At 37.7% G+C, this 17,921-nt stretch overlaps 1 protein-coding gene across 1 annotated transcript in view; it reads right to left on the bottom strand.

Moving 5' to 3' along the window:
• Positions 1–17,921, bottom strand: part of CNTN1 (contactin 1) — a 95,532-nt gene that overhangs the window by 4,548 nt on the left and 73,063 nt on the right. Inside the window, exons 20-22 of the mRNA XM_062567403.1 lie at positions 17,049–17,235; positions 13,820–13,932; positions 12,516–12,672 (exon numbers count right to left, since the gene is read on the bottom strand). Coding sequence (XP_062423387.1) covers positions 12,516–12,672; positions 13,820–13,932; positions 17,049–17,235 — 457 coding nt within the window. The remainder of the gene's footprint in view (positions 1–12,515; positions 12,673–13,819; positions 13,933–17,048; positions 17,236–17,921) is intronic.

The following is a 17,921-nucleotide window of genomic DNA, read 5'->3' as shown; positions in this document are numbered from 1 at the left end:
AAATACCACATGATAGGACATGCCTGCAGTTGTTCAGGTGAGGTATGTAGAGCTTGTCATGTCAAAAATCATTTAACAAAAACAGGGGTAATGTTTGCTGGTCACTTCTGAAGGGACAAGTGAAAGAGCAGAGGGAAGTGATTAATAATTCCGATGGACCAAATGATAGGCTCAAGAGTTCTTACTCCTGCTTTATGGAACTTTGCTGTTTTTCACCAAGAATGCATGGATTTTGCAAAAGCAGAATATTGGGAAATGAAAAAGTAAAAGCAAACAATACAGACAGAAGAATTAGGAAAAAAAAAGGCCTAATGCCTGATGTGTTTATGGGGGCTATTAGAGAAGCAGATCCAAAATTCAATGTGTCCTGACCTACTGCTGAAGCTCTATGTGGACTCCATCAGAGATATATTCAGAAGATGGCATCCAAGATGTGGCCAACTGTTTCCCCTCTTGTTTCTAACACGAAAGGTGGAAACAACTGTTCTTACATGATGCAGGTTTTTACATTGTCCAGACAGGGAGAAAGTTCACAGCATCTGCCATGAAGCCAGAATTGCAGGGCTTTTGCCACAGGATTTACTATCAACTTCAACCATATTCCTTTTATTCTCCTATTTCTAGGTCCACCACCTTACTCCTCCTGACTCTGCTTATCACTTAAATGAAGTCTTTCTGTTTTCCACTCCCATCCTTCTCCCTCATAGTAAACTCCACCTTCAGATTTCTCTTGCTTCATACCTCTCAAACTCTTCTCTGCTCCCACTCCCAGTCTTTCCCCTACTACTGTTAGGCTGCTTTCTGAAGTCAAGATTTTTTCTTAATACTTTTCTGATATCCAAGTACTTGTAAAACCAACACAAGAGATCTACCAATCCTTTTTCATCAGCTCAGTTCAGCTGTAAAAAATATGTTTCTGGGAATAAGAAATGAACATAGAAAGCAGTATATCCACTACAATAGAAGATAAAATTAAGGAAAATATTGGAAGACCACTTGTATAAGTAAACATAAAGAGAGGAATGTTATACTTAAGATGAATGTATGTTGATAGATGTTCTCATATATAACAACTGCAATGGCAGTTTGGCAATCAGGAAAGTTCTGGGATATATTTATCTGTACTTTTCAGTGATTTATGAGACAAATGAGTCTTTTCTGTAGTCTTTATCCCCAAATATCAAAGCAGTGGTTCTTAAAAAATGAACAACAGCCACAGAAAACAAATTCCAGACTTTGTATTTAAGACTATCCACACAAAATGCATTCTACCTTTGTCAGGATAATGGGATAATGGGATAATGCAGCTGGAAAGACAATACTAAACTCATATTTTGAATGCTTCTAATGTAAGAAAACATGGAAAAAAGCTTGCTGAATGAACTTGAATAACAAGCAAGTATGTGGAAATTTCTATTTGCATGTAACTATTCTAGAAACAGAAAGAAATAAAAAATCTTCCCCTAAGAAGTGCTCTTCTGGCTCTAGATTTAATAGTTAGCAATTCACCTTGTTCCATACAAGGTGCAGATGTTGTTGCAGAGATTCTTGTAATAGCTCTCTGTAATGAAGCCAATTAAACTCTTAATCAGCAAGTTAACAGAGCACTAGGAGGACAAATACACATTAAACAGATCTTCTCTCTCTTTTTTTTTCCTTTTTTCTTGTTGGATTATTGACCCACTTTTCAGGAACTATACTTTATTTTACTTCAAATATGGATCACCAGAGCATGACAGCCTGTATTCTGCTCTAATTCATGAATGGAAATTTAATGTAAGTTTTGCCTGAGTACTGACTGCAGGATTTAAGACTGTACAATAGAGTAATGCAATTGCAATCTGTCAGTTTTAATAATCTTTTAAAAACTAGAAAAGTGCCAGATAAAGATACAGATACACACTAATGAATGTGTACAAAAACCCATGTGGATGCAAATTAAAACAGAATAATTATAACATTTCTTCTAAGCTTGGCCAGGTATGGGCTGGATATATTCAGCATATAAAGCTGCATTCTCTCCTAGTATTATAATGCGTGCTATCTCTCTCAATCAGCAACTCATGTGTCCCATGTACATACAATTGCAAACTACACTCACCACAATAGAGGCCTATTACTTAACTGCCAATAAATGTAAACTCAGCTGCCTCTTCACCTTCACATATATTAATGTTTATTATAGATTCTTTCTGCATGGACACTTAAGTAGAAGCCCAAAGGTAAAATATTTTATATATACTTTTTAAAAGTAGATATCCAACAAGTAATAGCAAGAACACTTTGCAGAGGTTCTTCTGTGACTAAAGAACCCATGCAAAAATCTAATTTGTATTTCATACACACTTTATGAGCTTCAGGATAGATATGGCCTAGGTCAGATATGACCTAAAGGCTTATCATACCTCTCAGTCTCTGCTCAAGTCTCTCAAGTTGTGAGTAATCACTCCTGACAAACTGGCTCACAAGATGCACTAGGAGTACGACCAGACCAAGTAAGGCCGAATCAAGTGTTCAGCTAGGAAGAGGTGTTCACTGCTGGAAACTGCCTGCTGGAACAGCAGAAGCAGCATTGAGTTTTACTTTAGGTTAATTCTAGTAGCTTATCCATATAAAAAAGTGTATCTGTGATTACGCAAATTGTCAAGTGTGGCAAAGCACCTGGCTGTAAATGCTCCACACATTAATGTATTCTGCATTGTCTCAGAAATTATGAGTGGTGATTGTTCAGAGAAAGTTGGTCCTCCTTTGGTCATCAAGAAGGGCTAATTTTTCAGGAAGAAAAGGGAGGCCAGGAGAGAAAACATTTGCTCCAATTTTGAAAAGAAGAAAACGGATAGATATTGTCTGGCCAGCTGGCAAGTCTGGGAATTACTGGATCCTTCTTCCTGGGGATTAAGGATCCTGCTTCTTCTTTTCAAGAAAATAGGAATTTGGGAACATTTTTGCAAATAAATACATCCCAAATGTATACCAGATATATCACTCTTCACTTTGCAAATAAGCTGTATTTTTACAACCCACGTGGTAAAATGAGTGAATGGTGCAAACAATCCAGGAACATAATGTAGGTGAATTAAGAACAAAAGTATTACAATTTAAAATTTCTGTGATCCTGGGAACAGATGTGGTATGTCTAAATACATTAAATGCTTGCCTTAGAAGTCTTTATCTTTCAGCTTGGAACGCTGCTCACACATCCCAAGATAAAGAATACCATCAGCATCCACAACAGCAGAAATGCCCAGTTTCAACGGGCTGGAGCACAGCACTCATGGCAGGAAGAGACCACTGTATCTCCCCAGCATGTGACCAGGCTTACCATAGGCCATATGGTACAGCTCATGAAACTGTTCCTGTGCCACACAGTTATCACGTAGAGGTAAGCCAAATTATTGCATAGCTCTTGAGAAACAAGGAGGTCGAGGAAGATGGTACAGCCTCTCTCCTGGACTCTTTAGGAATAGCCCAGGAGTGGGCTGTGAGGTGAAGCAGGATATGGGTGGTAAGATGAGGGGCTCCCAAATCCCCACTAACCTCAGTGGCCCAAGACTCCCAGGTCTCCCTAGGGAAGGGAACTCCAGAATAGAAGTGCTCTGCTGGAGCAAGGATTAATGGAAAGGACCAATGGGCAGCCCAAAACCCAGCCACTGATGTGACTACATCATGTACAGATAACACTAGACATAAATATTTACACAAACCATGAGATTAATGTCTCTTCAGTTGAAACTTCAGGGATAAATTTCATCTCCAAAATGATAAAAGTTCTCAGGTCAAACAGATTTTCATACTTCCGAAGAAGAAAATTTTAAATTGATCTTTTGTTAGAATTTCTTTCTTAATAAATTTTTTACTTTGCCTCCCCATAGTTAAAAGCCAGAAACACTAAACTTGACAATCTCAAACACTCACATCAACTTTGATGAAAGATGTTTCTGACATTTTCTGCTTAGAATTAATATTCTTCCCTCCATTCCCCACTGGCTTAATATAATTGTGTTCCACTGGCATAGAGTATAACTAGCTTTAGAATATGGTCGATATCTAAAGTAAAATGCATAGGTATTAATATTAAAAGGTAAGAATGTTTTCAGGATATTAGACACCTGACAAATGAGTTTGTCTTTTAAAGTCCATTAAGTATTCTGAAAAGGGCCTGGAGTGTTTTAAGATGTGATAAGATGTACTGTTTAATACATTTACAGAAGGAAGGCAAAAATACACACAATTATTTCCCATATTGTCACTAACATTCAGTATTTTACAAATATGCCTTATGTCATAAGCGAATATATGATTGTATCTACTTTTAGTATCTGTAGTAACAAATGCATCTATTTACACATTACTACCAGCTGCCAAATAATCACAATATTCTATGGCTTTAATTAAACATTTACCGTTTAATGTTCCATCAGTAATTCTGAAGTTCAGAAGTTTTACAGTTCATAGGAGCACCTACCTCTGGGAGTCATCTAGTCTGACCTCCCACTTGTAACAGGACTTGCGCCAACCTTAGATCATGTCAGTCACAACTTTGTCTAGCTGAGTCTCAAAAATCTCCGAAGACTGAAACTGTGCAGGCTCTCTTAGCGGCCTGTTACAGTGCTTCACTGCCTTCTTGGTGAAGTTTTTCCTAATGTCTAGCCTGAACCTCCCAAGTTGCAATTTGTGGCCACTGCTATCTATTAAGTTATCTGCTATGACCAAGAATTTGGTTCCCTCACTTTTGTAACTGTCCTTTAAGCAGGAATGTGCTTCTGTTTGATTGGCCCTCTCCATCACACTAAAAAACTTTTGCATTTATTAAGGATTCTGTGATACTTCCTTAATACTAAACTAAGGAGCTGTGCGCTCTCCTAACTGCCTAAGAGGGTTCTTGAAGTCTTTTGGACTTTGCCACTGAAGTCACTGGAAAAAAAGGATCATTACTGCCTTTCATCAGAAAATCGCTGGGTAATGTTCTGTTAAGAGAGAGAGGCTTCATCTAAAAATGCTTTACAGCAGAAGTCTAACCTAGGACTTCTGAATCACTCTCCATGGAACTGAGAAAGAAGGTAGTTTGGCTAGGTTAAGTGCACAAAACTGAGAGGTATGAGTATGCCACCACTCCAAGGCACCCACAAAAGGTAAAATAAATTGTATACTTTAACATACCACAAGAATTTGAATAATGAAGTTGCACTGCTTGGTACTGAAAATTAAAAAACATAATAATTGTCTTAACTAGAAAGGATTCCCTTTTCCATTCCTTCACCTTTGTGATCATGTCTGCAATCCTGTCTAGCTTACTAAGAGGAAAAAATTAATGAGATTAGTCTTCCAAAGATTACTTTAAATCACTCTAAGCACTAGTTGGCTAGCTTTCATTTTTCAAAGTAATTAAAAATACTGTATAAATGTAATTCAACAGTAAAATGTCCTACTAAAAGATGAAAACAGACTTTGCATTTGTAATAAATTCAATCATTATGCATTAAAGAAATTACAATATTAAAGCAAAAAATTAACCTTGGCATTCACTCAGTAAGCTATAAGATTTTTTTCTGTGATATTCTTTTTGCTGTGTTGTTACATTTAGGCAAAAGCGAGTTAATATAAATAATGATCTTTCAGATTTTTTTCTACTTTCTTCTAATGACATGGCTAACTGAATATAAAATACCCAGCATTTTGTTTCAGAAAATAAAAGGAGTATAGTGTTCCTGTGCTGGTCTAATAAAAAAGAAAAGCATGATTTTAAAAATATTTATTTATTTTTAATCTCAATAGTTGGATAAATTAATGAGTAAGAATAAATCAGCCAAATTTGATTTGAATGCCAAACCTTTAATTAATTGATGGTCCTACTGAAACAGCGGCAACCAAAAGCTTGCTGGAATTTTTAACAAAAGAATTTCTAACTGCACACTGAAACACAATTTATTTTTCTTTTTCCCCTTGTGCATTTTAAAATTCAGTCACTGTCTGGTGGGTAATATCCAAACTGCTGAAAACAGTAAAGAAAATACATTAAGATTTCACAAGAAGAACCAATCTTTCTCTCATCAACTAAATATTATTCAAGCATTTTACACATTCCTAAATTTGGGAATATAGGATCAGCTTTAGTGAGCCAGGTTAAAGGCCTATCTGACTCAGGACACTGACTCCAATAGCAGTCAATAACAGTAGAAAGCAAAATAAAATTTTCGGCATGCAGAATATGACTTTCCCCTTATATACTTTCCCGTTTTTGCCAGTCAGGAGCTCTTGAGTCAAAGGCTGAATGTAAGACATTGTTTCAAATAAAGGTTGATAAATCTATCTCCAGTTATAACTACAGCATGCGCAATGTCCTGTCACAGGAAGGTCCATAATTTAATTTTGTGCCATATAAAAACACTTTGAGTGTTTCAATCTGCTGCTGCCAATTTCATTGAGTGCCTTCATTCTCATATTGTAAAGAAGAGTGAATAATCTTTTCCTACTCATCTCTTCCTTACCATTCATGGTTACCTTACTATACCCTATTCTAGCTGAAGACTCCTTGTCTCTCTAGCTCTCCTTGTCCCAAATTCACTCCACAGCACTTGCCGACTTTCTCTATACTTTTTAGTTCCTCTATACACTTTCTGTGGCCTAACACCAATTTCAAGAATATATCTTTTTCTGGGATAGTCACATCTTCCTGTAACATTCTCGCAAACTTGAGAATAGCCAGCAAAATCTCCAACATGTAGCAAGTTAAAACATGTAACAAGGCGTAAGAAGTTGCCACAGCTCTCTTTTTTATTAATCTTTAAAGGCATTACAGAGTTCTCATGACTTTATGCAATAGCCCTCAGTGGGGATTTTGCTGGCAATTCCCAAGCTCACAGACAGGCATGTAGCAACTGAAACTGAACATGAAAAGCCAAGCATGGGAGGAAGGTACAAGGTGCTTCACGAGACAGTAGTTATTTTTCTGTTTTTCAACTTATGGAAGCTAAGGATTCCTGTCCTGTTAGTATTATCATGATAACGAATAATCTCTACTGCTTTTGCTTTGTATGATATTGTTCTCTTAAATCTCTGTTGTGTTATAAATACATGTACACATACAGACTTGTCTAATTTCTAGCTATACAGCTGCCACAGCACAGGTCAGTTATGAGCATTGTGGCTAACAATGACATTGTGCTGCATTCACACTTTCTCATGTAGGCTCTTCCGTATAAACAAACATAAATGACAAAATAAACAGCATCAAGAGTATCTTAGGATAATGCAGACTAAACAGTATAATTAGGTAAGAAAACATTTCCACACTCCTTCCTGCTACTGCATTTGAATATGAGAAAAAGGAGATATATAAGAAATAAAAATTCACAAAAATTTTGTCAAATCTTAGCTGTCAAAGAAAGGTCTGGAACTAAACAGTACCAATAAACTGGACTGTGATGAAATCAAATGTCCTAATGAAGGGAAAGCAAGAGAAATATCAGGAAATGATGTTTTAGGTAAATTTATGTATACAGGTTAGAGGCTATACTGCATATTTCCTACTTCATTCTTAAGCCATGAGACAACAGCCAAATGCATTGTTAAAATTACATTCTCATACAGGGCACCCTTTTTGGAAGGATATTTTTAGTTTCGTAGAATATTTTTGCTACATTCTTGTCAGAATTGTGTAATAAGTTCCAAGTTCAATATTACGGACTTCATACAATACATAGCCAGATAGATAATCTGCTTTCATAATCATTCGCTATGATTTTACCTGTTTTCTCCTCTTACTTACACAAGAGATGGATGTTTTGGAATTATAATCGAAAGACTTTGATTATACCACATTAAAAGTGAATGATCACCTGATTAATATGTGCAATAAGTATTAATGTTCCCTTTAAAATAACAATAAAAAGAAATAAAAAGATAAAATAATTAAAATTTTGGGATGTTGGTTGATAAAGGGCAAAAATATATATATTTGAAGGTTCATGGTATCTTCATTTTTTCACAATACTTTCACAAATCAGAATTTCTCCTCCTCCCACATGGATGAAATTTTAAAATCTGAGAGCTTGAATCTCTGTTTCCTTTCTCTGGCATAAATTAACTCCACTGTGGCCAGCACAGTTACCCAAGTGAAACGAGAAAAGAACTAAGCACCGTATGTTTTTAGTTTGTTTTGATTGCAGGATTGCTTTGATTACATTAATGTTAGCATTATGACACAGCATGCAAAAAGGAAAGCATGCAAGAGACAGAAAAATCCTAAGCTTTAAATATATTTAAAAGGAAACAGATAAGCCTACGATCAGCCCCTGAAACTGATTAACTCCACTGGTTAAATGAGTAGTTCCAACCTTCAACCGGGTATGGTATCTCAAGACTGAATTTTAAATCATGTAGCTCATGAATTTATTATAACAGCCTTAAAAAATATCCCCAAATCCCTAACTCACTACATCAGGCACCAGTTAAAAAGATGGCAACAGTTTATGACTGTATTTTACATTTATTTTACCAATATGCTGAAATGCAGCTCAGCAGATATGCAGTAAATGATTTTATGATAAGCACTTACATTTCAGGATACACAATAAAAAGAAAAGCATGTGTGATGGCTGTGTTTGGCAAACTGACATACTTAACTAAAACTGTATCCAGTAGGAATTTGGCTGGTTATATGAGAGCAAAGTTGCTTCTAAATGTTTACCTCCCACTTCAGCCTATGCCTAGGTTTTCTGGGAGAACGAGAAGAAGGAGAAAAGTTTGTGCCTTAGGTGAAGGGTGGAACTAGAAATATAAAATTTTCTAGTTTCTTTTGTATTTGACTTTCAAATAAAACCTATGCTACCATTTTTTTTTAATAACCAAAGTTGTAGACGTTAGGGCCAGTCAGGGTTCCTGAACTAGATATTCTTGTGCCCAAACCACTGGAAGACTTAATTTAGCAAGTGCTTAGAAGTGCTCAGCGCACATCTGTGGCATGCTGACAACCTTGTAGTCTAGCACAGCATTGCAGCCACTGAAACCAGAGAAATGATTTTGGTTTGCCAAGGGTGAATTCAGATGCCTGAAATATAGGCCAGAAGATGCCTTCTGGTGTCCTGCCTGGCCTCCAGCTGCTGATCCAGAAGATCTCAGGTCTCCTGTCAGGCCTAGTGCATCTCAAATACTACAAGAAGCTTATGTTTTAGCATCTGAATTACACTCTAGATCACAATTGATTATAATGGAAAGTTATACACCAAATTCACAGGTGCACCACATATATTATCTTGGATTTGAATTCAACCCACAGATATCCCAATCAATAGCAGGAAAATACCAGTCTGTAAGACACATGCAATTTCTAGACGTTCCCCTCTCTTCAGTGCATCCTTGCAGTTGGCTTAGCACTTCCTGGTCAGCTTGCAGGCTACTTTGAATCTCTATTCTAGATACTCCCCATTCATTTATACAGGGAACTCACTCTTTTTTTTTTTTTTTTTTTTTTTTTTTTTTGGGGGGGGGGGAGGTGAATATTGGAGAATCAGATGCCTAACGGTCAAGTAAGGCAATACTCCTCTCTGAATTTTGTAAGATACTGTATGTTTTCCCTTACCTATTGCTTACATCTCTCTGTGTATATATTAGAAATCTCATTCTGGCTAGTTGACAACCAGAACTTACATTTCCAAGAAACTAGGTCTTCCCTTCTTTGCAAGTTTCCAAGAAAAATCATTATTGCTTAAAAGCTTCTCATTACTCTGTCATATAACTCTCAACCACTCTTTGTGTTAGATAATCTAAGCTCTCTTGTACTCCTAGAAAATTTCCTGAAGAATAAAAATTAGCAGGCACAATTTGTCACATGTAGGTTTAAAACTGAGCTTCATTCGGCTCTTTAGAAAAGATGGTTTGAGCCTGAAATGCTTGCCCAGTGGTCTGTATTGTGTGTTTTCCAAAGAGACTGCCCTGTCTTTTGTTTCCTTTTCAGTGTCCTCTCTTAAACTGACTCCAAGTCCTGCTGCCTTCGTCTAGGCCATGCTGCCTCCCTATCTGTGGTATGGTAGAAGTCGTGGCTGGAAACTTGTCTGAAGTGCGGAGCAATACAAAATTCAACAAACTAGCATTGGCCAAGTTGGCACCAAGTTCTCAGTGCAGTATAGAGAAGGTGGCTCTGTACAGATCAACTCGGGGAAGGCCTTACGGGCAAGCCTTCCTAGCTTGGTCTCAACATTATACTGACGTGACAGTTCTGCTTCCATTCTGAGAAGTGATCTACCTAAGGGCTGCTACCTAAAGAGTCTTTGAGCAACACCAGTGATAGATGATGATACATGACTGATATAAAGATGACCTAAGACGTGTCCTAAAGACAGGAATTGCTTTAACTATTTTGCAAATCATAAAGTGTGTTAAAAGTGACTCCTCCAGAGTATGATGATACAATGCAATGTACTAGTTTTGGTAAAGCAATTGACCTAGTACCCCAAGATATCTTCATAAAAAATGATACACACATTGAACAGAACATATGCTAAGCAGATTAAAAATTCAATCACAGGCACATCTAATTTTTCACATTTCACAACATAGTCACTGAAGAATGATCATCAAATCTGTACTGTAATTCTTCAGGAAATGCTATTAGATCTAACACTACTGAATCATCTTTATCAGTGACTTAGAAGTAAACAACAAAGATAATGTGCACATGAACCAAAATGACAAAGTAGCAAGGAAGATCAAGGAGAATACATTCATACAGAAATCCAGATAGCTTGGGAACTTAAACTTATTCAAACTAACTTTGTTTTATCATAGCCAATTGTATGTTAAAGAATAAAAGAGTTATGCCACATATAGAGCAGAATGGGAGATTGTACTCTGAAAGGAAGCACTCCAGAAAGGATTTAAGGTTGGTGTTGGGCAGACAAACTGAACATCATTTTACAGCATACTGTAGTAGAATAAAGGGCTAATGCAAGCCTTTCATGAATAATGCATGGCATGCTAAGAGCAGAGAGGAGAGATTTATCTCCACAAACAGCAGAGGGGAAGGGTTGAAATGCTGCATATAGTTTTAGCATTTGCCTACTTAAAGGAAATCTCAGAAGTTGGAAATGTGCAGAAAAGAGCTGTGGAAATTATTTAAGAACTGAATAAAATGCTATTACTAACAAATTCAAGGAGCTCAGCCTTGTAGCATTTGCTAAGTCACTTGATTGATATATATACGTATAATATATGTGTATACATATACAGTGTAAGATTGATATATATACATATTTTAATGTAGAGAAAATATCAGGTACTGAAAGATTCTTTAATCCAGGGAAAAGTTATAAAAGGAAACAATGGCCAGACCCTGAAACCAGATAAATGTAAATAAAAACTTAGGCAAAAAATTGTCAACAGTAAAAGTGATTAATCAATAGAATGAAGTATGAGGCAAATGATGGATTCTCCACTTTTAAATTCAATTTCATCAAGACTGGAATAGATGCTTTACCCAAACAAAAATGGTGATGCCTATAAGTTTGCACTTTATGGTTACATAAATTATACACACATATGAAAAACAGCTGATCCACTCCTTTTGGAATAGACATCTTACCTCACAGCACAGAGATAATATAATATAGCACAGGCATTGCTTTTTAAAAGGACACAGTAACTGTTGAATTGTCAGTATGACAAGGAATGTTATTGATGTTCAATCCTTGTATTTCCTAAGTTAATTTTTTAAAAAAGAAAAAATATAAGAATACAATGCAAATGTTTGAATCACAATCTGGTAAAAGCACTATCAAAGTCCTTGATATTTGTTCACATGTTCTACTTTACACACACTGCACTAAGGCACTTGGTAAGTTACAAAACTAACAGGAAACAGAGAGGTGTGCAGACCATGCCTGAGCTCATATCTAGAATCAACTCTGAGCACAAGTTGATTCAGTTGTTTCCTGTAAGTTCCCTTGTCCACTCTACCATTCATCCAAACCACTCTAAAGTCATCTCTGAAGATCACTTGCATTTCTAATTGTTTATCCACCTGTATGCGTCACAGCTTCCCTTGTGTTCCCAAAGTGGAACTTTCCTAAGAATTCATATGTGGATCACTTACTTTTTCCAGCTACTTTCTCTCTTCTTACCAGTAATTGAGAGAGGAATGAAATACAGAGCTTACAGATATCGGGAACTATAGGATTATTGCAAGCAGACTTCTTGAGCCTGAGGCCTGCTCCACGTTATTACATTTGTAAGATGCTTGTGAAAGTGCTGATCTAACTGGGGGCAGCAGTTGGGCCAATTTCATACTCAGAAGTCCAGCAGTGTCTCAAGGATTTAGCTGGACTATTGCTAAAGTTTCTAGGTGGATTATCAGTCTTCAGCAAGATTCTAAGATAAACACTGTCAGCTTAGATACTGCAGGGGAGCTAGTGCTCCACTTCTGGACGGCAGTGGTGTGCTCATTCCAGACAGTGAGAAGAGGAACATATTTGGTCCAAGATTTTCAAGGAGCAGGGGAAGGAGGAAAAGTATCTTCTCACCTGAAATTTTTATTTGAGCTACTTCTCCATCTCCTCCTTCACTGTGTGCTCGGACCTCAACAACATATTCACCATCACTGGGGACTGGGACCTCTATTGTGTGCTTTCCAGTTGAAAACAATTTGCCCTCATGTTGCCCATCTGGTCTATAAAGCACCTAGGAAAGACACAGTAGCTATAGTTATTGAAAAACTACATTTCCCCGGAAACAGTTATATAAGTACAGTGTGTGGGCTAAAAAGTATTAGGCTTTTATTTATATAAATTAAAACTTAGCAGCAAGTATTGTATTCTTAATTTTTACATAAGGTGATTTTAGATAGGATGTTTCTTCATTGTTTTCTCTGTTATAAAATGACATCATCTCTGGAAAAGTAATTTCAGCCCTTGGATTCAAACCATGTACTTAAATGATAGAAGATACAATTCAGAGTGGCAAACAGCATCAAATAAAATCCTCACCTCTCAGCTGTGTCCTTGAATATAAATAATTTAATACCATTTTTATAAATGAAACAATTAATATCATTATTAATCTTCAGTGCCATTAAACTATTGCAAATGTGACAGTGCCTGTCTTGTAAAACCTTTAGAAAGATTTCCACTTTCTGGAATCATGTCTGTGAAGCATTTTCTACGACTGCCAGGAAGCAATCAGATCATCAAACAGAATTTGTACAGGTAGAACATGATAACAATTTTCTGACTGCTAAGCAAGCAGTAAAATTAAATAGGAATTAACTTTGGAAGCTTTCTGTATGCCAGTAGTACATATTTCTACATGGCCTATAGCTGGTACATACAGTTGCTCTAGCTGTACAATAATTCCATCTAACAAGATGACACATTCCTTTCCTTCCTCTACCTTCCCGGACTTTAAAGAAGTAGTGTTCTAGGAACTGTTCTAGGAACTTGAAGACAGCAAACAAAAACTGGAACAATGCCTATTAGTATAAGGAAAAACTATTAAATTCTACCATTTTTGAAGCAGATTCTTTCTAGCCAGTATACAATTAATGCCATCATATGAGAAATCACATTGCTGCAGTCGCAGGTCTAGACTTTCTCACAATATGGCTTACCACCCAAATGCATTTCACTGCTCCACTGTTTTCTCATCATTTTGACAAAGTCTATTGTCTTTACCTTAACCTATTGTTTGTTTGTGATCTCTGAGCATGACATCCCCGTCTTTAGCATGCAACTGTATTTAAGTCTGATAAGGTATCAACATTCAACATTGCCTATAAAATATACCTCATGTAGGATACTTTAAGATAAAAAAATATTTTCATAGCTCATACTTTGTATCCTTCAACTGCAGACTCATTTGACATTGCCTTCACATGATCCCAAGTGATGATGTATCTTGAACCAGATCTTACAGAACTGATAATTCTGGGACGTTGACTTGGAGCTGAAAGGCAAGATAGTGTGCAGACAAATGAGATTTCATAAACCTTCAATGACATTTTTATTAAGACATGTAAAAAGGGAGATTATAGCTGATCTTTACATGAATATGGGATAGCCTCCTTCCTGGAATGAATTTCTACAGCTCCAACCAGGCAATTTTCTAAGGCTCGTGCGGTGGCTGCTTTGTGGGTTTGCTTTTCTGTGTTGCCAAAGTGGAAATGGCCAGCATTACCCTCAGCTATGTTGCTGACCATGTGTTTGTGGGCATGCAGCTATGTTCAGAACTCCCAGAAATGTGGCTTGCCATATTTATTCATTGAGATTAAATATTTAATTAACCACTTACAGGCATGTCTACAGCATTTAACCCGCTAGTAATCAGAGTATCCTACTGCAGAAAGTGGTAATTATAGTTCACACAGTAAGCTTATAAAATGAAGTCTTCTTACTCAACACAAATGAACCCTGTAGCTCCAAGTTGCACAACACACTATTTACTGGCAGAAAGCCTCTAATTAGCTGTACATATTTTTAGCCCATATAAGTGTGTTTTAAATAAACAAGATGTGTGTCTTAACTGAATATTGCTCAGGATATACTAGTGCTAAGCATCCTTATTAAACCAGGAGCTATATTCAGAAACCTATTATGGCATGCAAATTCAGGATTGTGATTCCAGTCACCCACAGGGTTGCCTGATCCTGGCTCCCTCTACTATTAACAAAATAGGGAGTTGGGCATTTTTTAATAGTCAGAGTGCAACCATTACTTGCCACTATGGATTAAACAGAAAGCCAGGGAACAGCTGCCTATGTAATAGCTGATGAATTGTTCATCACAGATGTCATGGCATGGACCAAAACCAACTTTAGGTGATACGATAAGCAATCTGAATGTAGCCCAAAGAAAGAGAGCATAGTTAAGAAACTGTTTGATAAAATTTCCCATTTTCTGGACTTCATGGTTGATATGCTCTAATGGGAGTGGATTTTTCAGAATTCATTGGTGCTCAGCATATTCTGATGATCATATCCCATCAGCCTCATGGTAGAGAATCAAATACTCAAAGGTGTTAAAGCATAAGTCATGCAATCTACATTTTTTCTTCTAATTATGAAGACAAGGCTGTATTCCTTTCAGACTATAGCCCATGCAGTTGGAGTGGCATACGGAGACTCCTACAATGGGAAAGGCTGGAGGCTTGTGAATGCTGGCAACAGGAGGGAGAATCCTTCTGCATTTGCAGAATAGGTTCAGTGCCGTGCATGGCAGCTGACTAGGGTCTGGGAACTCTGAGGAAGCATCAGAGCCAACCAAACTGAACCACACATCAGCACCAAGAGGAAGTGACAAGTGATAGCAGTGGGAGACTCCCTCCAGAGGGGGATGCAGACCTCTTGCTGTCTCAGGAGGTTTGCTGCTTGCCAGGGACTTGGATCCAAGATGTTGTGAAGGTTTGCTGAGGCTTGTCCAGCTCTCATCCTATTACTCCCAGCTGTTCATGAATGTGGGCACCGATGATACTAGCAGGGTAGACCTCAAGTGAGTCAAACATATTTCTGGGGGTGATGGTCAAGGGCAAGGGGACCTAGGTATTTTTCTCCTCAATTCTGCCAGTGAGTGGAAAGAGCTTGAGAGGAGGTAGATGGATCCTGTGAATTAAGACCTGGTTGTATAGCTGGTGTTAATGGCAGGGATTTGGCTTTTACAACTATGGTGGCCTCTCTGAGGATTGATGACTGGTAGGGAGAGACACGATCCACCTGACAAGTAGGGGAAAAGCATCTTTGCCAACAGGCTAGTCATCATTATAACAACTGAGACATGGCAGAACCAATGGTGCAGTAGGAGTGCTGTGATGGATTGACACTGGCTCTTCAGGAAAGATAGGCGGGAAAGAAGAAGAGGTGGATGGTCCATTATGTGAAGGAGCAGCTTGGATGTATGGAGCTTTTTTGTGGGACAGACACCAAGCTGGGTGAATCAGGATCAGAAGAGAGGCCAGTGAGGGTGACATTGTGGTGGGAGTGTGTCACAGACTACATGATCAGGGTGACCACAAAGCCTTCAAACAATACAGGGAAGTCTTTGGAAAGCAGATCTGCTTTTTATGGGGCACTTTAACTTCCCTGAGATATCCTGATAGGTCAACATGGTGGTATGCAAGCAGTCAAGAAGATTTCAGGAGAGTATCAGGAATAACTTCTTGATCAAGTTACTAGATGGGCAATCAGGGGTGACACATAGCTGGATCTGTTACTCATTAACATAGAGGAAGTTTGGGGATGTGATAATCAATGGTAACCTCGGCAGCAGCAACCACAAAATAATGGCATTAATTATCAAGAGCACAGAGTCAGGCTCTTCACAGTGATGCACGACAGCAGGCCAAGAGACTCAGATAGGATGTAAGGAAAACCTTTTCTCCCATGAAGACAGTCAGGCAGTGGAATAGGTTGCCCAGGAAGGTTGCACAGTCTCCTTCCCTTGAGGTTTTCGGCACTCAATGGGATAAAGCCCTGAGTAACTGGGTCTGATCCTGCTTTGAACAGCATGTTGGGCTAGAGATCTCTTGAAATTCCTTCCAATCTAAATTATCCTATCATCCTATAATGTATCTCCTTACTGTCTTGTGCCAGATATCATAGAATCATAGAATCATAGAATCAGTAAGGTTGGAAGGAACCTTTGCAGATCATCTAGTCCAACCCCCCTGCTCAGCAGGGTCACCTAGAGCCTGTTAGAAAGGGTTGCATCCAGGTGGACCTTGAATAACTCCAGAGAAGGAGACTCCACAACCTCTCTGGGCAACCTGGTCCAGTGCTCTGTCACTCTCACAGTGAAGAAATTCCCCCTCACGTTCAGGCAGAACTTCCTGTGCTTCAATTTCTGCCCATGGCCTCTTGTGGCACATGGGACAATAGCCACACTCCATATGGCAGCAGAAGTGAGAAAGTAGAGCCTTGGCTGATCTTTACATACCAAGAACAACACCATGTAAAGAGAAAACATGGGGTATATGTATGAGAAGCCAAGCTGAAGATATGATAGGTATAATGTAACATACAATAATTAAGTACAAAACATTTTAAGTAACCTATTGCTCCATTTACTTACGTGCTTTTCTAGTGATGATATCAATGGTTCTACTGGGAGGTCCATAGCCTGCACTATTGAAGGCAGAAACATCTACATGGTACCTTGTATTAGGCTTCAAGTTTTCCAGTTTGGTTGAGTATTCTTGATTGCTCACTTGTACCCGCTGTGCAGCAGCTTCTTTATCATGAGCAGCCCAGTAACGAATCTGCAAGCAATCAAATTGAACAATTAAATTTAGCATATTTAGGTACAAAGAAAGAACTGACGTACAATAAGTATATCCATAGTACATACTCTTGGTGATAAGAGAGCTGAAATAAGTCTAAATGCAATCGCATGGAATTCCATCTTCAGACTATGATTGCAACTAAGTTCCAGCTAAGCTGGAATCATACAGATATAAAGAAATGGAAAATAATTCAGATTTTATTATGAAATCTTTTCCCCCAGGGGCTCAATTTGCTTTCAGCTAAGCCAGTGGAAGTCTGGGAGTAGGATAATGCCTTCAGAAAGCAAGACTATTTTCTTCATGCTGTTTTATCTCTGAGCATTTTACTCTGAGCTTTAATTTTGTTTTCCTACAATATAGACTAAACTCTGCTTTTGATTTCCTTATATTTTGTGTAATACATCTCATAACTTCCACCCTTTTGTACCTCTGTCTAATGAAATTAGAAGTATTCAATTGTTATCTGTGTGTGTGTCTGTGGATATGCATCCTTAACCATTTCTGAAGTTCTTGGGCTATATTCAATCAAATTTCACAGTACAATATTATGTTTGTAAAAGAAGACCTTGTAAATGCTTAAACTACAGGAAAAATATCAGTGTAAGCTTGTAAAATCTCAAAAAGCGAAGTCAATTAACTGTACATAAAAATTGTGAGATTTT

The sequence above is a fragment of the Rhea pennata genome, chromosome 1 (genome assembly GCF_028389875.1).
Source record: "Rhea pennata isolate bPtePen1 chromosome 1, bPtePen1.pri, whole genome shotgun sequence".
NCBI classification, from domain to species: domain Eukaryota; kingdom Metazoa; phylum Chordata; class Aves; order Rheiformes; family Rheidae; genus Rhea; species Rhea pennata.
The sequence above is the reverse complement of the archived record's forward strand: the minus strand, read 5'-3'. Positions and strand labels throughout refer to the sequence as shown.